This window comes from Panthera uncia, assembly GCF_023721935.1.
Source record: "Panthera uncia isolate 11264 chromosome A3 unlocalized genomic scaffold, Puncia_PCG_1.0 HiC_scaffold_11, whole genome shotgun sequence".
Classification (NCBI taxonomy): Eukaryota; Metazoa; Chordata; class Mammalia; order Carnivora; family Felidae; genus Panthera; species Panthera uncia.
In genome coordinates, this window is record NW_026057578.1 from 33,501,681 (window position 1) to 33,524,966 (window position 23,286).

The window sequence follows — 23,286 nt, forward strand, 5'->3', positions numbered from 1 at the left end:
GAAATGAAAGAATTTAATTCATATAAGCAGGTAGGTGCTATGCTCAAATATTACATTAAGGTAAGGTTAAAGGACTAAAGTAGCTTGCACTACCAGATAAAAAAGCTTAGGTGGCTGTTTATCCATAGTGAAATAGGTGTAGACCAGAGATAACATTTTAGACGATTTAAAGGGAAAAGCTGGCTACATGTACATCATCTGGACTTTTCAAGTGAAAACAGCTTATGTGCCTGATTAATGTATATCACTTCCATATTTCATTGCAAGTGCCTTTTTATGGAGATCAGATTGTAGGCTCCCACAAAATATCCACAAAGAGAGTTTTAAGCATTTATGAAACTATTTGCCAAGTGATGGATATTCTTTCTAATTAATCTTATTGGCCTGAAATGAGGACTTTTGTTGAGCACAGGCATAATAGAAAACTGTGACAATGCAATCTTTATCACTGTTGTCATAATTAAAAAAAATATTTTCAGTCCGTAACAAATGCGATACCATACTTCTCTGTAAGAATGTGGTGAATCCCTCCATGCCTGTTAATAAATTAGACATAGGAAAATAAAATATATTGGTTATAAGCATCCAGTATGTTCCTGATTTTATTCAACTTTAGAGCATATACAGGTTTCCACAGTGATTATGCAGAGGTTTTTCTGTTTTTTTTTTTTTTAAATAGTGTCAGTGATGTAAAGTTAAAATAAAGCCAATTAGTATTGTTTTAAATTATACCCATTTTCATTCATCATTTTAAACAGTTGCGAGAAGATACTAATGCTCTAGAACCTTGGAATCATGTATGGCATTTCTGTCCCTGCTCCACCCCATCCGCGACCTCCCTCCCCTGACCTGCCTAGTCCATTGATGCATTAGGTTATATATGCATCCAGTTATAGACATAAATGCTGTTGGAATTGTTTTATTAATTTTATGTCCTAATAAAGCTTTGGTGCTATGGGTATAATTTTATGTTGGCTTACAACAGCTTTAACTTAAACAATTTTTATTATTACATGAATATATAGAAGTTTCTCAGGGAGCTAAAGAAGGGAGTAAGAAGGAAATTTGGCTCTTTCATAACTAGGGGCTAAACTATATTTTTGGTTTTCCACAGAAAAAATTAGATATTTGCCAATAAATTTCACGCTGCCTCGTGGGGACACGGCCTGTTAAAATTAGTGCCATATTCTATGTATCATAATATTTTTTTCCTTGTACATGAACAAAACTGTGTTCTTTTTAAAATTGGATCACTCAGTTAATATTCCTGCTACTTTGTCAATATTGAAAAATAATTCTTTAGAAGAAAAAAATAGGTCTGGGAGAATGGGGATTCTTTTTCCATTCTTTACTCAGTCTCAGTGATATGGGGTAATTGATATGTTTTCTTTTGGTCTCAGTTTCCTAATCTGCAATCTGTCCCAGCACCATAAGTCTGTGATTCCATTAGAGTAATTGTTTCCTGTAGGTCATATTCAAAAATGATGACAGTATTGCAATCATTTTTATGCTGGGTGGAGTGCCAAGGTATGTGAATTCATTTACATCCCTTTTTAATTAAGTGCATTAAAATATGGAAACAATGGGGGCAGCATATTTGTTATCTACAGCTGCAAAACACATTACTGGAAACTTAGTGGCTTGAAACAACAACCATTTTTTATTTTACAGTTTTAGTAGTTCAGGGTCTCACCTACTTGGAGTCTTACAGGCTGCATTAAAGGCGTCTACTGGGCTGTGTTCTCATCTGGAGCTGGAGTTCTTCTTCCAAGCTCATTCAGGTTGTTGACACAATTCTGTTCAGACTCTGCCCTTTAATTCTTAGACAACACACAACACAGGAAACAGGTGATCATCTCTGCAGCTTCAGGTCTCTCACTCCTAAATCCTCTTTGGAGAGACTCACCCAGGATACCTCCCTTTGGTTAAGTTTAAGGCACTTGATTGAAGACTTTAATTATACTTGCAAAATCTTCACATTTGCCATATAAAGTAACATCATCATGGGAATGATAGCCTCTCACCTGTGCCATATTCTGTTGGCTGAAAGCAAGTCTTGGGTGCTGACCACATTCAAAGGGTGAAGATTGGACAAAGGCCTGGATCAGGGCACAGGAATCATGGTGGCCACCTAGGAGTTCTGCTTACATCAGGTAGGCAAGACGCTGAGATTTGTGATGCCATTGTAGAACCGAACAACAGTTGTCACTCAACTTTTCCATCAGTTCTCTCTCTCGTTTGCACAATGGAAGCTGTCATACTCATGTCACAGTGGTGTTGCAGAGCCTGATGAGATAATGTATGCCAATATTATCTCTTACAATTCTTGGCATATTGTTGGTTGTCCATTGTTAATAGTCATGGTTACTATTGCTATTATTAGTATATTACTTTGACTTTGCCTCCTTTAGTGATAGGAACCTCTCATTGAATCACTGTAATTTTTCAGTTTTTATTTTATTGGCTCAGACTATGTCAATAATTACAATACAACCCATAACCCATGAACTATGTCATTGTTTCTTCTCCATTTCAAATGTTAATCTAATTTTGCATTTAACTGTGAACCACAAATGTGAAAATTGGTTTTCTCTAGAAGTGGTCTTTCTTATTTTGGTTTCAAGGTTTTATAAAATATCTCTGGGGTTTTAGATTTTCAGATACTATTCTTTTGTTTATTTGCATTCTGTGTTTTTCTTCTAGATGCGTTACCTATCCATTTTAGCCTTTTCTACTAGCATCTTTTCTCTTTCACCCAGAATGGGAAATGTTGCAAGCATAAGATGTTATATGTACACAATAGTTCTTTCCTGTTAAGTGGAGATCTTAGCTTAATACTTCACTTGATTTAATAGCAGCCCGATGAAGAAGGTGTTGCTGGCATCTGCTTCTCTGTTTGACAGACAAAGATACAAGGCACAAACATCTGTAGTAAGGGGCTTAATAATGCACAGATTACAAATGATAATTCCAAGTTTTCTGCTCCCTAGTTTTATGGCATTTTCACCATTTTAAACCTAGTTTGGTTTCAATAAAGAAACCCAGTTGTATCATCTTTCTCTTTTCTCTGCTGTGGTTGGTTTTGATAACCTGTGCACCTCATTTCCATCGGTGTTTCATACACTGAGGATCCAATACAGACTTTGGGGAAAAAAGACAAAAATGAAGGCTAGAGAACAAAGGAAATAAGAGAGTGGGAGAGAGTGCGGGGATTTTTTTTTTACTGAGAGGTACACTACACAGATTTTTACTCCCTCAGAAGTGGAATAAAGTAAAGGAACAAAGAATTGAGTCTGCTTCATCTGCTTCTCTTTAAATTAAAACCCTTCATTAAAGGATTCCAAAATAGTTTTTTTTCTTTAACATTGGGCATTTTAGGGAGGTTTGACAGTCAATAAAACATATTAATGTCTTCTACTTTTGGTAGATCGAAGTTGAACTTAATGAATATACCACATGTGGAGGTATCCATAATCACCCTCCCCACATGCCCAGCCATTAATATCTTCTCTGTGAAATGTTTGTGACTGTAATTGCTGCTCTGATTATATATTGTGTGAACTTCAAGTACGTTATTATATCGGGTGACTAATGGAATTTGGTGACAATGCACAGAAATTGGTATTCCGGAAAAGAGTTGGTTTTTAAACTGTATTCTTTCCTGAGTTTGCAGTGCATTTCATGGCTCATCTACCTCACAGTGGGTTCATGGCTGATGGATTGAAATCTTTCTGCTGAATAGTAAACATCAGAGATAATTTGGTCTTCCCTTAGCGTTTCTCATCACTCTTCAAAATATCAAAAATAAGTACTTGATTACTGTTAATTCACTTTCATCTGTACTGACAAAGGGAGAAGGTACATCTGTCAACACTTTAGTGGATATATGGGGATGGGGGGTCCTAGGAGTGTGGTCTCCAAGCTCTGTAGGGGGCCACTGTATGCCTTGGAAATAAAGCGGGTCTACTAGTCCATCCTTCCTTTACTGGCCAAGGTAGGGCACCCCAATCCTCTTTTCATTGTTGGATGGGCTTAGAGGTGAAAGAGAACCAATTTCCTTCTTTTGCTTTTCTAAAGATATCTTTAATGTTATTAAGTATAAAGCAAAGGTTATATAGCATAGCATTTTCAGCAAACATAGAGCAATTTCAGTGATTGCTTGAATTTTTGAACAGAGACATTTGCTTTTATAGGGTGAAATTTAATGCTAAGAACCCTTATTAGAGTAGGTGTTGATGCCATTTGTCATTCAGTAGTTTTTCTTCAATTAAATTGAAGCCTAGATTCACCACAAGGCACACTTTTGCACTCAGGAGGTAAAATATTTTTATTTCACACTTATCTGCATAAAGAAATGACAGATGTCGATTCTTCATACAACATATTATAACATATAAGTAATGTATAATTTTATCAATCATGTTCATCTCAAAAGCCTTATAATAACAACCCCATGAATGAGTATATATCAGTGCTTTGACAAGCACTGGTGTGGTCTATGGACCAACAGCATCCACATCACCTGAGAACTTATTAGAGATGCAGATTCTCAGGTCTATCCCAGTCCGGCTGATCCAGAAACTGATGGATGGCACCCAGCCAGTCTGTTTTAACAAGTTTTCCAGATGACTGTCATGCAAGCTAAGCTTTGAGAGCCATGGGTATAGAAAGTGTTATCATACTCATTTTATAGATGATACAGTTGATGCTTGATGTGTCCCATGATTGGTTGGATACATGACCAGTTAATTTTAGGGCCCTTCCTCAAACTCAGGTTTTCTACTTAAACATCATGTGACCTTCCTCTCTTAATGAGTAAAAGATAGTGAATTCCATAAAGCCGGAAATCAGTATCTCTTAAATGAACCGAGAAAGGGACCATTTCACTGCTTTCTAATAATGAGAGTAAATTGTTAAAACTATTAACTGGAGAAAATTAACCTAGAAAAAGTTTTAATGACATAAGCAACATATTGTGGTCCTGTGCATTGGGTTCCTCATTTTCTTTTTAGTGGAAGCGAGAATAGAATGTAGTTAAACCCCAGGGGGGTAGCTGTTGCGTGTTAATAGAAGTGGGAGACACTATTTTAATCATCGCTTTCTACTCGAATGAGTCCATTGGACAGCTTTTCCACCTGGGTCTTTCCCATGCCACATTACCCACGTTGATGGTGCCCTGCGGTGGTTTTCCTACACACACAATTTTACACACAGGCGAGAGAAATTTCTTAGACGCTGTGGTATCGGAATGAATCCCCAGGGCAGCTAGCGTTAAGTACCCCTCTGTGACTTGGGGAATGAACATTTCCTCTTGAGCTGAGAGTAGAAAACAGTGTTCATTATCTGTAATATAAAAGTCTATATAATGACTCCTGCTAAGATCTAGTTCTTTGTGAAGTCACTTTGGGTTTTGTGTGTATAAACAATTAGAGTTTAAGGCTTTGTTTGCTCAACTGGAAGGAATTTCCTTCGATAGAAAACCATGATATAAGATGAGGTAAATGTGTTATGTATGTGTGTATGATTTTATTCTGCATATATGGAAAACATCATGTAACATATATGGAAAAGTGTGACAAACATAAATGTCAGCATTTTATGGATAATTTTAAAGAGGACACACATGTAATAACTACCAAGTCCCAAGCGTTTGTGATAACTGTCCACGCATCCCTGCTGTGTATCTCCCATGGCTTGTAGTTTTCTGCACACAATTCCTGCCTCTGTGCATTTGCACCTACTGTTTCCTCTTCCTCTAACCCTCCTTCCCGACCAGAACACAGAATTATAAGGCTGGCAAACTGTTTCTCGCCCTCGTGTATTAGCTGAAAAGATGCCATAGTCCTTTGTAGCCCATGTCTCAGTGTACTTTGAAATGTCTCCTTTAAAGTATAATAAGTGGTTTTGTGCATGAGCTGATCAAAACAGCTGTTTTCTGCATTGTTGGTGTCGTTCCTCAGTACCAAGCCGGTACCTGCCACATAGCAGCATTTGACAAATAATGCACCATTGAACTAATGACTGGCATTTCTACTTGGATGAACCCCTCACACCAACATCTCCAAAATTCATTATCATTTTGCCCAAACTTCCAAGTCCCAATGGGGAATATGGAAACCCTAGGGCTGTTTATGACTCCTCTCTTCCCTGTAGACAATTCTACCTCCATGTTATGGCTTTCATCTTTCTTCCAGTTACCTCTACCTTCATTTGATCTCCTGTCTCTCAAATGTCCACTTGGTTCTGGTCTTCTGGTTGAAGCTTCTTCAAGCTTAGTGCTCTTCCTGCTTCTCTCCTTCCAGCACGGGTTTTGGTTGTCTTGCTGTGGAGGTAACAGACCCAGACCAGCTGTTCCATCGCCTCGAGTCTGAGGACTTCCTTATGCATTTGCCTAAGTGAATCATTGAGTCCAGCATTGATACCATTCTTTTCTAACACTGATAAGGTGACCTTCACTATTGCGGACGGTACAGCCTTAGAGGAATTGTAGTACCAGATCTTCTATCCTGCAAGATCTTTGCTGGGTTGCTCTCCTCACACCCCAGGGTTTGGGAGGATTTCCAACAGTCACACCTGGCAAGGAATGGGTTAAGGGATCCACTAAAATGGGGACAAGCAAACTTATAAGTCCAGGGTGAGCAAAAGAAAAGAAGGCCCTGTTTCTTGTTCACAAGAACAAGCTGTGAAGCTTGGGCTTCACATATAAGTGCGCTGGAGCCACGTGTTCTGTTGGACCTGCTGTGTGGTCTTTCATGCCAGTGGACAGACTCCACCCCCACCCCTGTGACTGCAATCATGAAATCAACCTCAAGTGCAGGAAAATAATGAGACCCTTTTACATGGAACATTTGGAACTGGTGGCAGCTATTTGAAGGAATTGTCTGGGAACCCCAACTACAAGTACTTGGGGATATTAGGGCCCATAAGAAATTACACCCACTCGTGTTTAGAGGTTCTGAGCAGCAGAATGATGCTGCAGTGCCTCCTGTAAGAAGAAGGGGATTAGAGGCCTGCGTCCAGCTGTCTCATTGTCAGCATGAGTCAGATGCATGACTGTTCATTGCAATGCAGCTCCATCTCGCCAGCGTAGAGTCTCCTGTTAACTTGGCGATGTGCATTGTCACAACACTCATGGCTCAGTGTCCTTAGCTGGACTCTCAGGGTTTCCATCCTTTTGCCCATATCCCTTTCTGGTATCATCTCCCATGACTTTTCTTCATACGTTCTAGGCCCCAGTAATGGAACTCTGAATGTTACCTGTGAAAATCCCCTCCCACGCTGCCATTACATTTTCCCTGTGCTGTTCCTTCTTCCCGGGTGCCTCTCTATCCCCTTCTGCCTCCCTACCCTTTTCCCCTGCAGTGTTCTCCATCTCTAAGCATTTCTAAGCATCCATACCTCAAGGTTCTGTCCAAACCTCTGGTCCTTTCTTGTCTAGATATTTTCCAGTGTTATGCCTTCCAACTCCTTTTCTCCATGCTCAGTGACTCCTTCATGGACTTTTTCTGAGCCCTGGGGGAAAAACTTTCTTTTCTCTGTTGACTCCCATAGCAGTTAACTTTATAGTTGGCATTAACACACCCTCCCTTGTCTTATGCATATACATTTCTTTACTCCCCTGTTTGACAGCAAGTCCATCCAGAGGAGCTATCACATTTTATGTATCTTGTATCCTAGAGTAACTTGCATATTATGGGTGTTCAGTAATATATAATGAATAAATGAAAAGATCAAGGCATAAGATATGAGTGCTAAAGGCTGGAGAGGGGGCAGGTAGGTGAGGCAGATTCATCTCTTTCCCTTGGCAAGGTGAACTGATGGGAACATCTCTTTCCACCACCCCCTATCCCCATCTCCCATGCCACTCACATGTCCTCACACTCAGACTGACTCTCAGGATTATTTTTTGACCACGGGGCAGGAAGGCATGGTTCATGATGATTTAGGGGACAGCTCATAGTATAGACCGGGGACCCTGACCATGCCCATTATACTTTCAAAATGTCTCAGCATATATATTAAATTGAGCAGTTAGTGGTTAGCTATCTTGTTGTTTCCACTCCAATTCGATTGATAAAGAATGTGAAAGAAAAAATATCCTAACTGCAGAGAAATCTTCAGGCAGGTCTCAAGATAACATGATTTTTTTTAAAGAGATGACAATGATATAAAATAATGAAAGGAGATCTGTGGGGATGCTTAACAATTTCACATTTTTGCCTTCCAGGAGACGGAGCTGTTAGATCTCAGCCTTGTCAAGGATGCCAGATGTGGGAAACATGCCAAAGCTCCCAAGGTAAGAAGTGGAGTGTTGTGCACCCGCCAGATGCTGCTTTGAGGATTTGGCCGTGTCATGGTATCAATTAATTGCCCCAGTTAAAAGTTTCTCTGTTGTAGATGTTGTAAAACACAATAAAACAGCCAGTCCTTCCAGAAGCCTGTATGCCCTAAACATTTCCACTTTTGTTCAAAGAAGGCAACAGTGAGTAAAAATATAGGCAGTTGGACACGGGGACTCGCTTTCTGTCCTCTAATTTTCGTGTTGCTTGAAAAATATATAATGAGGCCAAAGTTTCTGGGTAATTCTAAATAGTTAAAATGTTCTTGAAGTTACTTGGAAACTTCCTGGAGCCTCATATGCATACATGAACTGACTCTTAGACATGATGAATAAGACTGTAATTCAAATACTTTATAAGTAATATCACTTCATCCAAAAAGCCAAAGGGTGTGAAGTCCTTCTATAAATGTTACTAGTGAAGACCCGGGGAAGTTTGGGATCAGTTGTGTGGCCTGTCAATTTGTTTTTGTCTGAAAACCTTACTGAAGAAATACTCAAAGCAGTGTTTGTGATTTTATTTCCTTTTTTTTTTTTTTGAAGATTATTTAACAAATGTTGAGTAAAGAATATACAAATTTTTTTAAACTTAGATTCTGGTTGAGTATAGTAACAAACTGCATTGACTTGCCTGTACAGTGGGAAACTACTCTTTATTGTATTCAAATTTTAGTACGTTAAATACTTCCTTTCTAGCAAAGATAATATTGTCAAATAAGGAAGTACAGGTGCCATTCAGGAACTCTTACCTCTTACCAAAATTGATATAAAACTAGCGATTTTCTATTTGAGTATCTGCCTGCAACTTTTGTTTTATTCTTTAAAAGTCAAAATACTTTCTTTGACATCAAAAATTATCTGTTGCTGTGGAGAAACAGAAAGAAAAAAAAAATCACCTGGAAGGATCATTCTTCAGATACATAACAGTGCAATATTTGCTGGCAAATTCTGCCATGGAATGAACACCCAAATACTGGTTTTACTGCTGTAGGAGTTAAGCTGATCTATAGGAAAATGTGAAAAATGAAAAGACAGAAAAATCTGAATTATTTTCAAGAAGGTTTCTAGATCTGTTTTCATGTGCAAATAGTCTATTAGTTGTGTTGCTCTCTTCATAATATAATCAAATTTTAGTAGTTTGGTTTAATTTTGTAGCAAGCTTATCATTATTAATGCTTCCTTGATGATTCAGAATTGTTTAATGTTTAGTGTAGGAAAGAAGTTCTTTCTTCTTCTTTCCCCCAAAACATTCCAGCCATGTTTCAGGTAAGCCTGTTAGTTCCAAGAACTGCATTGATAGCAGAGTTATAAAGTTTGCCTTTAAATGCTAGTTCATTGGCCTAACTTGAAATTTGATGATCAATATTGATGATAAAGACTACTGCTGCCTACACTCCCGTAGAGCCCCCTTTGTCTGCAGGCATCAGAGGTGGAGTTGGCATCTCTGCCACCTGGAGTTTCTTTCTGGCTTCCCTCTCTCTCTTTTATTGTAGGATTCAGCCTGCTGATCAGTTCAGTGTTTCATTTATGGACGCGGTTGGATACGTGTCTATTGAATGAGGATAAATGAATAGAACTAGGGTCTGTGCTATGCTCAGCTGATAAACCACTATTAGGTCCTAAAATATTTCTCTTAAGGACAGACTTGGATACTCGGAATACTCTGACCTTTACTGTTTTGTTTTGTTTTCTTTTGTCCCCCCCCCCCCCACTTAAGATTGCTTTCTCTGTGGATTATCTGTGTCCTTGGCATTTTTCCACTCTGTTCCTTGCTGGTGTTTCAAGAACTTCAGTCTACTTTAATATTTTAAAACCTGGGTTCTGTTGTGTGACCTTCCTGAGACTCAGGCTTCCTCATTGGCTACATGATGATAATGATAACAACAACAATAATAGTAACTAAGATAATAATGAATGGGCACTTCGTATCATTACTATAATGGCTAAATTAAATAATTCCTTAGGAAATCTTTAGCAGAGGAGTTCTCAAATTTGACTGCCTGTGGAATCACCTCAAAAGCTTTAAAAAATGGTAATTTCTGTTTCCTAATCCCAAAGATTCTGGTGCTACAAGATTCTAACGGGTGTTGTAGTGTGGATATCAGGGCTTTTGAAAAGCAGATTTGTAGCAAAATTTGAGCACCACTGACTTAACAGATCACTGATATTTAATAGGCACTCATTAAATATTAGCCACTATTGTTGGTATTATCATTGTTATTTTTATATTTAATATTAAAAAAATTCAATCATATTTGCAGGAAGTCAGGTTTTAATTTCACTTTATGTGGAAAAGTTTATGTTGTAAAGAGAGATTGAATTGCGGGGTTTGGATGAAAGTGGCTTTGTGGATTGATAGGCGAGAAAGAAGTTGATATGACTCTCAGTTTAGAAGTCTTTAAGCTGCAAGGGGAGCCTGGGCGGCTCAGTCAGTTAAGCATCTGACTCCTGATTTCAGCTCAGGTCATGACCTGGCAGTTCGTGGGAGCAAGCCCCACATCAGGCTCTGTGCTGACAGCATGGGGCCTGCTTGGGATTCTCTCTCCCTCTCTCTCTCTGCTGCTTCCCTGCTTGCTTGCTCTCTCTTTCTCTCTCTCACTCAAAATAAATAAACTTTAAAAAAAAGTCTTTAAGTTGCAAAAGAAAACCCCAGCTCAAACTGGATAAATAATTAAAAAGAAAACTTATTAGAAATGATTGCAATGTATTGAAAATTCCAATGGAAGTCTCACTCAGCTGCTCAAAGACTATCACCAGGGAACAGATACTTCTTTCTCTTGCCAGTCTGGCTTCCAAGGTGCCAGAGGCAATTTCTCTTCCATCCTCAGGATCCCGTTGGTGGCCATCCTCCACTCACCATCACTGGCACCTCCCGGGTCCCCCACATTAGCAGCAGTTCAGTATGGGGACCAAAAGAGAAACAAGCTTCCCACGTATAACCACCTTGTAGAAGAAAGCCTATGGCCGGAGGAGGAAAACTAAATAAGAGGAGACCATAGTGTTGGCTGGAACAAAAGCAGTAGGACTGATGGCATAAGAATAAAAAGTGTCAGGATAGCAGTATGGAGTGAGACAAGCCCAGTAAGGATGAGGAGTCAATGGAACATGAAGACAGATTGAGTGGAAGACTTTCTGCAGGGGTTTACAGACCATCAAGGAAGGAAGAACATGTGTGGAGCAGATATTATTTATCAAAATACTCAGGCACCCCTCAAATATTTATCTGTGCATGCATATTATTTTTGTTTTCCACAGCATCTCATTACATAAAAATTCACAATCTAGCTGAAGACGAACTGTTTTCTATGCCTTCTGTGATTGGAAATAACATTTAGAAGAAATGGAGAAGTGTCTATGTGCTGCCCTGTTAATGAATTTTAAATGTCGACTCCCAGCACAGTGTATGAAATTCCAGATCGGCTTTTCTGTATACAGCCTTTGTCCTAGTTATCAGTTTCAAAATTTCTCACTGGAGAGAAATTGGAAGATTTTTATCCACATATAAAAACGTAAAAGAAAAAAAAAAACATCTTGTCCTTTGAAATCTAAAAAAATGTATTTATGTTTCCTTCTTTGCTCTCTCTCTCCCTGCCTCCCGGGCTTATAAAGCACGTGTAGAGACAAGGTGCTCTCGGATGTGCCTCTTGCGTGTGCTGGGTACACATATTCTCTGCATGTTCATTTCAAAAGGAGCTTTTTTAAAAAAGTAAAGTTTATCCCTGTGGTTTCTCTGGGTTGCTGACCCAGCAGATCAGTTTAGTGGCACATGTACAGCATTAATAAAATGAAATAGATCTGGCTAGAATGAATGAAAAATATCAGCGTTTTGTGCAGAATAAGTTTGTTTGGTGAAACTTCTTTCATGCATGTGAATGTGTGTTCTGGATCAACAAAAAGTGCGTTTTTTACTCTACACCATGTCATAAAGGTTTAAAAATGCTGCTGAGAAAGATAGTTTCTTTATCCTCAGGATTCTCAGGATGTATTTTATCTATAGGTGTATTTGAAAAGTAGATGGAGCCAGAAAACTGGAGATGTGGGTTTGGATGCCAGCTCAGTCAGTAACCTACTTCTCTCTGTGCCTCTACTTCCTCATCGATGAAATGGGGCATGTGGGGGCCACAGGGTTTTAGGTGTGGAAGTTGGGTTAACCCTTGATTCCAACTTTTAAAATGAGAAGTTAATCAAGCCAAGGCACTCTGTCTTGTAGATTATAAAATTAATGTTGAACAAGTTTGTATCAACTAAAACTTCTTGCATTGGTCATAGGAAACCAGGTGCACTTAATAAAAAATCAGGTCACATTCTAACCAAGGTAAGGTGCAATGCAAACAAAAATAAAAGGAAGGAAGAGGGGCGCCTGGGTGGCTCAGTCGGTTAAGCGCCAGACTTCAGCTCAGGTCATGATTTCTTGGTTCGTGAGTTTGAGCGTCGGGCTCTGTGCTGACAGCTCAGAGCCTGGAGCCTGCTTCAGATTCTGTGTCTCCCTCTCTCTGACCCTCTCCAACTCTCACTCTTTCTTTCTCTCAAAAATAAATAAACATTGAAAAGTTAAAAAAAAAAAAAGGAAGGAAGGAAGAAAGAAAGATTTATGCCGAACTTTGCACGTGGCTTCTCGAAAGCAATTGTAGGATTGCTGTGGACTCCATAGAGACTGTGTACTTAAGGAGGCTCTCCTAGGCTTTGAACATGAAAACTCTGTTGTTGACATTCACTCTCAATAATACTTGCAGCAATGCCACTGAAAAATATTTCTATAGTTTAACTTCCAAATTGTGTTTCATCCAAAGAAGACTGCTTCATGTGCTTTGCTGACAATTAACCAATTCATTCTATTGATAAAGGGCAGTTTATTTCAGATGTGTAATGTTACTTGGAATACAGATTCCTGGTAAATATCTAGATTACAATTAAGTTCTATGTGGCAAGTAGTATCACTACAACCACATAAGGCAGATTAGAGTAAAATGAAATTTTAAAAATTGATCAGTTTTAGTTTTCTGAAACCCCAAATGAAAATGATGGCTTTTAAAATCATTAAATGCAAAAAATAAATAAGATAAGATAAAATAAAATAATTAAAAGCATATTTGGAAAGGAACATACACCACAGTGCCTAGCCCTACAAGCAGACTCCAGCATCCCACTGGGGGGCGGGGGGCAGATAACAGATCAGTCCCACTGGGACCCATAAAACAGGACAGAGATCATTGACCATGAGTGGTGGAGAGGCTTGCTGCTTTGTAGAGTCATCATGGAGTATGTTCTCTTTTTAAGATGAGGTGATAGGGGTAGAGATACTAATTAAGAAAAGGAAGAGCATTCCAGGCAGAGGGCAGAGCAAGAGTAAAGGTGCTGACGTGGGAACATACTTGGTATATTTGAGGAATAGCAAGGAAGCCAGTTGTCGACAGTGGCGTGCAAGAGAGAAAGGATGATGAAATCAGAGAGGTAGCCAGGGACCACATTATGCTGGCCCTGTAGACCAGGCTTAATGACTGTGGCTTTTTCTTCTGCGAGAACGAAGAAGGGATCTGAGAGTTCTGAATAGAGTAGTGACAAGATCTGATTTTGCTTTTCAAAACATCACTTGCCACTGCATGGAGCATAGACCATAGAAGAGAAAGGAAGAAGTAGGGACGCCAACCAAATGGCTATTGCTAATATCCTGAGTGGTGCTGATAATTATATTAACTGAGAGATGTAAAGGTAAGGGGGAGAAAGAATGTCAGAATCTGAATTTGAAGGTGGCACCACAAGGTTTGTTAATGTGTGGGATATGAGGTATGAAAAAAGGATTCAAGAACAATGCTTAGTGTTTGGACCTGGAAAAGTGGAAGGACTGAGCTGCTGTGTCCTAAGCTGGGAAGGAAGAAAGAAACACATTTAAATAGAAAAATTCAGAGTTTTGCTTCTTTGTTTGTTTGTTTGTTTGTTTTTGGATATTTAATGTTTGAGGTGTCTGTTCCACTTATACCTGATGATGTCGTATTTGGATATACAGATCTGCTGTTCAGGGGAAAGGTTGGCCATGGAGTTGTAAGTGAATATTTAAATCTCAAAGCTAAATGAGGACTCTTAAGGAATATAGGTGTAGAAGAAAGCAGGGTGATGTCTGAGCCCTGGGACCTCCAGCTCTTAAACTTTTAAAAAATGGAAAAGAGGGACACCTGTGTGACTGTCAGTTGAGCGTCGACTTCAGCTTCAGTCTTGATCTCATGGTTCACGAGTTCGAGCCCCACTTCAGGCTCTGTGCTGACAGCTCAGAGCCTGGAGCCTGCTTTGTGGATTCTGTGTCCCCCCCCCCCCTCTGCCCCTCTCTCACTCGTACTCTCTCTCGCTCTCAAAAATAAATAAAACATTTTAAAAAATGGATGAAAAAGAGTCAGGAAAGAGGCCAAGAATGGTATGTAACTAAGAGAACTGAAAACAGGGGCTTCAAACAGGTATCTGTATCCCAGTGTTTATAGTGGCATTATTCACAATATATATGTACCACAGTGGATTATTATTTAACCTATAAAGAAATGAAATTCTGACACAGGCTCTACATGGGTACACCTTAAAGACACTATGCTAAATGAAATAAACCGGACACAAAAGGACACATACTGTATGATTTCACTTATATGAGGTAACTAGAGTAGGCAAATCCATACAGCCAGAAAGTAGAATGGCAGTTTCCAGGGGCTGGGAGGAGGCAAGAATGAGAGAATGGGAAGTTATTATTTAATGGGCACAGAGTTGGTTATGACAACATTAAAAAGTTCTGGAGGTGAATGGTGGTTAATGATTGCATAACACAACAATGACTATTACCTAATGTCACTAACCTATACACTTGAAAATCATTAAAATGGTAAACTTTATGGCATACATATTTTACCACAATTTAAAAAAAAAAAAAGGAAAAAAGGAAAAGACAGAAGGAACAACCAGTGAGGACAAGAATCAGAAGAGAGTATTTTCTGGACATCTAAAAAAGGATTTCAAGAAGGAGGGAGTAGTCATTTACATAAAATGGTGGAATTTCCTTCTAGCTTTTTCTTCTCACTTTTGTACACTTTTAATTTTATTGAAGTTACCATTTTATATACGCTTTATTTTTTCCCACATATTATCAGCCTTCCCTGCTAATATCCAAAATAGGCTATTTATTTAAGGGTTGTCGAATCCCAAATAGCTCATCATAGGATCCGGATGCCAATATATAAATCTCATAATGAGCTGTTATTTGGATGTTCTACAACAGTGGTTTCAATGAATCATCTATGAGGCCGGGAGTTGAAATGAGTGCTTTATTTATTGTCCCCCTTTGCTGATTATAAGCTATTTCCCTAACTTTGTACAGATTCCACCATTGTGTGAAGCCACGGTCATAAAATTTGTTACAGATATTTGAAGTTGAGGGAAGAAGAAAACCTTTTGTAGAATAAAATAAAGGTTTCTCTCTTTTTCTCTCAATCGCTAAGGAGCTCTACCTTCAGCCCATATATTCTTGGTTCTAACTATTTCTCAACTTACCTGACATGATGCAAGAATTTTTGTTTGTTTGTTGTCATCCTGTTTCCATAAAAGTATTTATTTACATCTTTACTAAATGGACAAAAATAGAGCTTAAAACTTCACAGAATTATCTGTGTATGTGTAATGGTTTTGACAGCCAGTCACATTTATCTCCAGATGTAAATTATATGGCATGGTTCCTTTTTCATGTTCATTAAATTCCATAGATGTCAGTGGTTTGGTTTCCTTGGAAACAAAAACCTTTATATAACTAGTCAGAGATTTGGTAGCAGAAATATCAGGATGCCGAGGGGGGTAAAGAATGGTTCCTTCGGTAGATACATATTTGCATTTAAAACTCTTCTTCTGCCTTTTCCATGTTCCTCTCACCCTTATGGCCATTCAATAGTGAACAAGAGGAGGTTTTAAAAGCTACCATTAAAGTATAGAATATCTTTTCTAATGGTTAAAAGCTTTTTACTTTTATTTTCAAACAATCACAGACAGGCTAAGTCTTTTCTGGGATGTTGGTGTAAATTCCCAAATTTGAGAAGAGTGTGTGTGTCTGTTATCAAGAGTTAAGTTAGATTTGAACATTTGAGCAATGGCTACATAACTCAGTATATATGTATATTCATCTGTAAAATACTAACTGAACATGTGTGTGGCTGAATAAAGATTCTATGCTTTATATAATAGCAAGTGTGTGTCTTTAGCACCCCACTGTCAAAGAGTTTGAAAGCTCCCTGATGGGTTGTGGAGAGTGAACAGGGGACCACAGTTCTGCCAAGGGGGAAGAGCAGGCTAAGGGCATGGCAGCCATGGATGTTCTCATTGGCCCAGGGTGGACCCCTTGTCAAAGACAAGGTTAGTAATATGTTACTTAAACCTCACGTCTTTTCAGAAGGCTGTGATTCATTTTATCATTGCTCCTATCTGGTATAATTTCAATCTAAACCCAATTTGTTCTACATGTAATGGTATAGAATTGCATTTTGAAAATGTTTCTCAATTTTATTTCTTTCAAATGCAATAATACGCCATCTTGTGGAAATATCTGATATTTATTTCTTAAATTAATTCTGCATGGTGAACTGCCCTCTGAAGGGTTTTTAATCTTGAGTTCTAACGCAGAGATATGAGAAGGACTTGGGGAGCTTTTAAAATCTCCATGTCCAGACCACACCCTGGATCAGTTGAATCAAAATGTCTGGTGTGGGGCTCAAGCACCACTATGTTTCTTTAAAATTTCCCAGGGTTTCCTGTGTTTGGCAAAGTTTGAAAACAATTACTCTAAGGAAAAAGAGTACCAGGTTAAATGGATAGTCTCTCTTTTTAAAATAGGGATTTTATGTGGTAAGGTATTGAGAATTTTCCTAGAGTATTTGTTTGTCAAAAAGACTAGTTTTAAGTATACTTTCCCTTAAACTTGATTGGCTTTAGTTAACATAAAGTATGTCAAGGTGCTTGTATTAATCTCCTCTGACAAAGTACCACAGACTAGGTGGTTTAAATAACAGAAATGTATTTCCTCATAGTTCTGGAGGTTGGAACGGATCTAGGTATCAGCAAGGTTGTTTTCTTCTGAAGTCTGTCACCTTGGCTTCTGGATGGCTGTCTTCCTTCTTTGTCCTCACATGGTCTTCTCTCTGAACCAATCAATGTCCTAATCCCCTCTTGTTGTAAGGACACCCATCCTATCATAGTAGGGCCCATCCTGAAGGCTTCATTTTAACTTAATTACCTCTTTAAAGAGCTTATCCCAGAATAGAGTCACATTCTGAAGTGCCAGAGATTAGGACTTCAACACATGAATTTTGTGGGGACACAATTCAGCCTATGACAGCATTTCCTTATTGCATTACAAAGCCAAGTTCATGATTTACTTCTGTATTGGGAATACTCCTGTAAGATTATTTAAAAATTGATCTAATATAAATAGATTTGTTCTTTATAATCAATATGATTGTCAAAGTGGATAAAATGGGCAGTAGGAATCATTTCAGAAATAGGCATTATTGCTTTTTAGAAGTGCCTTTATTTCAGAATGTTTTTTTTCTTATTACCCGCACATTCATACTCATTTTTTTTGTATGCCAGAGCACCCAACATGTATCCTTGTGCATTGTAAGTGTTTAATAAAGTATAGTCATTAAGTGCACAAGCTGTTAGGTCAGATGGCCAAGACTCAAAGCCAATAACCAGCTATCAAACTCAGCAAGTTATTCAACACCTCTGAGACTTAGTTTGCCCGTCTGAATTATGGAAAGAATCTCCATGTTTTCCTTACCTGCTTGCCGCAAGACTCAATGATAAAATGCATCTAAAATACCACAGCCTTCACATCTGTTGTATATGATGAATACATTTTACCTTTCATTATGAATGAGTTTTAGTAAGTGAATAAAATACATCTATCACTGATGTTCATATGATGGGTTGTAGTAGCAAAGCCAAGGTAGAGTTGGATAATTTACCTATTTACGGTGGAATTCCGTGCACTACTCTGGATTGCTTCAGAATGACAGATTTACACCTTTGTAGCTCTGGTGTTTATACCTACCAATGGAAATCTATTTTTATATGTTAACTGTACAAATACAAAATTGAAGCACATTTATCATTGGAGCCAAACACCTGCCCACAGAGGGCCATCAGCAATCTATTTGCATTAAGACCTACTGTTTTTTTGGGGGCACCTGGGTGGCTCAGTCAGTTAAGCGGCCGACTTCAGCTCAGGTCATGATCTCTCAGTCTGTGGGTTTGAGCCCCGCATCAGGCTCTGTGCTGACAGCTCAGAGCCTGGGGCCTGTTTAAGATTCTGTGTCTCCCTCTCTCTCTGCTCCTCCCCCACTCGCGTGCTCTCTCTCTCATAAATGAATAAACGTTTAAAAAAAAAAACATTAAAAAAAGGCTTACTGTTTTGTTTTGTTTTTTTCTAAAAACTGTCTAGATTTTTCCAAAGGTTAAATAGATTTTCTCAACCATCAAAATAATTTCAGAGCAATTTACTTACAGTTGAGAACATGTTGACATATTTTTCTACATTATGAAGCCATGGAAGCAAAATCTGAAACAGTATTTTGAAATGGAAGAACACAATTTGGGGTCAAAGAGACCCAGATTCAAATCCCAGTGCACACATTAACTGAGAGATGCCAGGAAGGTTTCTTAGTTTCTCTATGCAGTGATAACTCCTGCAAGGATAGGGTTGTCTGGTGAGGTGGATTATGGTTCATAACAAGACACAAATCGTAGTGTCGTATACTTTGGGAGCTCACTCATGGCTACTTAACTATCTGCCTTATGTTCACTTTTCAATTTATTCTTCTTAGCACTTATTGTAGTGTCTGATAGATAATTAAGCATATATAGAACTTAAATTGTTTCCTTTTCAAAGAGTATGTCCTATAGTAATTTGGCATGCAGTTTGACACCTGGTTCAACAGGGGAAAAAACTGGAAGGCAATTTGACATGTGATGTGAACAGGAGAAAAAGTCTGGGGAGGGACGGTGATATTTATGTCTATCATGGAGTTATTGTGACAGTCAAATAATATATATACCTGAAATGGCTTTGCCAGCCATAAAGTGTGATAGAGTGGTATTCATTTGTGAGGCAGCTTGGTAGAGTGGAAGAAACTTAAGAGTATGTGCTCATTTATTCTGAGAAATTCATTTTCATCATCTTTGTATGGGAAATGGCTGAAAATTCTTACGTTTATTCTATTTACCATAAAAACATGAAATCCTGTATTGCACACTTTGGGTATGATACCTGACACAAAGTAGGTATGTTTGGGGAGGAAAGAAGACTTGCAGCATAGTTTTTTGTTTTTTTTTCCTCTTTTCTGAATGTGAACACAACATCTGTAGCTGTCTAAAATGTGAAATTTCAAGTACCCAGAGAAATAGTATTGATCTTATTTAAAAAGTGCCAATTAAAAGTCAAAATCATGTAGTAAAATTTGCTTCTTCACAGATCTTTGCTAATGGTAGAAATGAAATTTTCTAAGACTGCCAAAATTAATGTGTGTAGAGATTTCTAGGACATGGATTAACCGAACTAAGCCGAATATTTGTTGGTGTTTAACTGTGAACAGGATCACTGGGTCTCACAGGTCAGAATTCACCTTTCAGCTTCACTCACCAAGACATTTTCTTTGTGCCTTTTGGTACTTCATCATTCAGATGTTTCTTGACATTTTAATTTGTATCCAGGTATTACCGATTTCAGGTTAAGACCAGTGGTGCTGGAAGAATTTGCTGATCACTGTTAACCATAAATGGGCGTAACCCTGTGAAGAGTCACTTTATCTTCTCTCAAGAACAGAGAATACTTTTTAAAAACAGTAACTCAACATTTCTCCAAGTGAATTCCTTGGAATACTAACAGGTGTTTTCAGATAAAAGTGTTGCCTGGTCAAATATGTTGGGAAGATGCTTGTTTTTTTGTTTTTTTGTTTTTTTTTATTATTACAGAACTTCTCATAGACTGATGTGTTGGACATGGATTGGGGCCAGTTTCCTTTTTTTTTTTTTTTTGACAATGGGCGTCTTTGTCAAGCATCTCACAGGATTAACGTTCTGTTGAATCACTTTGGTAAATGATTCTGTAGTCGGTTCTTAGGATGTCTATCACACACCATATTGGGATTGGAACACCAGTTTAAGAGTGATGCTTATTCCCACAATAGTGCAGATACCTAATTAAAGATGTTCAAAGACCAGGTTCTTGGGTGATCTAAACCAGAAAGGTCTTTCTTCATGTAAAAATCCATTGGTAATATACGGCAGAGGTTTATCTTGTGTTCCATCATGGATCGTTATTAATTTTAAACTGTATTAGCATTAGTCCGCCTTGTCTTTTCTTCCAAATTTAGACCTTGGCTTTGACAGAAAGCCATCAGCACTTTTAGTATATCATTCAAAGCACAACAGTTTAATTTGTTTCCACGGTAGCTGGAATGTAGTTTGGCATTTAGGCCAGCTTAATGCATGGTATACCACTACAGGTTAATTCCAGGTCCACTGAATTCTTTCTAGGGACCAGTTTCCAATGGCTTTCCCAGTTCTCACTAGTGTAAAATTGATGTCACATGGTTTTATTGGAAGGATCTTAAGTTGAGATAAAGCTTGAGTTGATGTTACATTTAAAGTGGTTGGAAGTTACTCTGGGAGCAACAGTTTTCAAAAGCTGTAGCTTCTTCCTGATTCCCTATAGAAAAGTGTTTCCAGGAGTTGACTTTATGTCTTGAAAGTGAGACTTGAACTCTGTCCCCTTATGTGGAGGGGACAGCAGTGGTTAAGCGGCTCCACCAATGTTATCTTTGTAGCCACAGTTGATTGCTTCATTTCTTCATATCTAGATTTTCTCATCCATAAAATGAAGTTCATAATGCTATTTCAGAGAGTTTTTGTGAGGATGATCGGCTATGATACATTTCATAGTCCTGCCTCTGTGCATGGTAGCTTGTTTCTCTGAAAATTGAAGTCACGAGTTCATACCTTTAATAGACTTGCGATCAGTGTCATTATTTGACAAATTAGACAAATTGCTGCATCAGCCATAGTGTCATTTTTTTTCTCTTAGATATTTACATTTGCCATCTATCTTACCTATGCTTCTCACTCTCTGGCCAAGTTTTCATTTTTCATGATATCTTGAACAGCATTTTTTAAAAAAGAGCTTTGTTCATTATTCGTATTATTAAAATACTAAGGTAATGTTTAAATTTTACATTAAGCATTTCCTTACTGGGATTTGTGATACCTGATTAAAAATTACTTGCCAAACATAATTTTTCTTTTTATGAGTGTTAATTAAAAATTAAATTTCACTGTCTTTATTTGAAGTTAAATAAACAAGTCATTTGGTATCTGTGTATGAATTACAGTTACTTTCAATGTTAGAATACCTTAGTGTGAATTTAATAAGACTTTAAAAAGGCTTTTTTTTTAAGTTTTATTTATTTTAGAGACAGAGAGAGAACACAAGTGGGAGAGGGGCAAAGAGAGAGGGACACAGAATTCAAAGCAGGCTTCAGGCTCTGAGCTGTAAGCACAGAGCCCTACACTGGGCTGAAGTTGTAAACCATGAGATCATGACCTGAGCCGAAGTCAGACGCTTAACCAACTAAGCCACCCTGGCACCCTTAAGCAAGAAGTTTTGTGTGTTGGGACACATACAGATGATCTGGGAAGTTAACTATTCACTTCATTATTTTTGCCATAGGCAAATCTCTACTGTCAAAAATAGAGGTTAGTGAGAGAGATTTATTTTATTTTAGGGGAGTCTGAAAACATAAGTCTATAGTAATCATTTTCCATTCGTGCAATTTTGTTTGAAGATTAAAGATTATTAAAAGGCATTGTCTCCATATATTTACTTACGTATGTGAATACCAGATGGATGAAAATCTGAATAAAATTAATTTCAGATCTTATATTAGTTCTGTCCCACACATATACCTAGGAATGTGGAATAGCTGAATAATGCAAATAAAATTTTTGTTTACATGGTTTTAAAGTCAATAATGCTTCAAATAAATTAGTGCATAATATTGAAAAAGAATAGATCTTAGAATGTTTAAAATAAAAAGTAGGTATTTTATATGAGGTAGTAGTTGATATAACCTTTCGAACCTATGCTGAATAAAGTGTGTAAGTAAGAGCAAGTAGGCTCAATATTTAATTTTATGGCTAGCTGCTCAAAATTTCATGGTTCCAGTTGATAAATCTTAAGTCAAATAATTTACTTCAAGGATACTGTAGAGCATTTGAAATACTGTAGAAGTTTGACTAGAGCCCTTATTTTTTTTCCATTCTTACAGAAAAAAAAAACCCAAAGTAAATTATTATTCTAGTGTGTAAATTACAAAAAGTCATAAGAGATAGATTCTCTGCTCTGTCAATATTTCCCCTGATACTTAACTGTGTTACATTGTTCTAAATTCTTTAAGTAAATTCTTAGAAATGCTCCAAGTAACTAGAAATTCATCAACCTTCTTTTAATCATGTCCTTAAATGTCCTGCTTTTCATTTGCCAATATTCATGCGCAATTCAAGATGAATTGAGAAACCATGAAGTTGTAAAAGAGAATTAATATATGGAGCTGAATCATGCCTTTGTAAGCTGGAGCTAGTTTCTCTGGCAATAAGATGTTAGACAATAAATCATGTATCTAAAATCGTATAGTTGCAGAGGCAGAGGAAAGTAAGGAAGTTCAAGAGTGTCATCTGACTGTGTTGATGGCCTCTTCACCACAATTAATAAGGTGTGGCTTTGTGAATTCAAGGGCAGAAATTCAGACCGTGGTGAATCTAAGTCCATTCAAAATATTTCTTTTAATCTTGACAACACACACTGCTTTAATAGCATTAGTTGGTATTAGCTGCATGTGGCAAAAATTTCACACACTATTAATTCTAGCACTACATTG

The 23,286-nt window shown here is 37.8% G+C and overlaps 1 protein-coding gene across 1 annotated transcript in view; it reads left to right on the forward strand.

Moving 5' to 3' along the window:
• Nucleotides 1-6,605: 6,605 nt before the first annotated feature.
• Nucleotides 6,606-23,286, forward strand: part of PLCB1 (phospholipase C beta 1) — a 400,603-nt gene continuing 383,922 nt past the window's right edge. The window contains exons 1-3 of the mRNA XM_049649824.1: nt 6,606-6,634; nt 6,951-6,987; nt 8,228-8,296. Coding sequence (XP_049505781.1) covers nt 6,606-6,634; nt 6,951-6,987; nt 8,228-8,296 — 135 coding nt within the window. The remainder of the gene's footprint in view (nt 6,635-6,950; nt 6,988-8,227; nt 8,297-23,286) is intronic.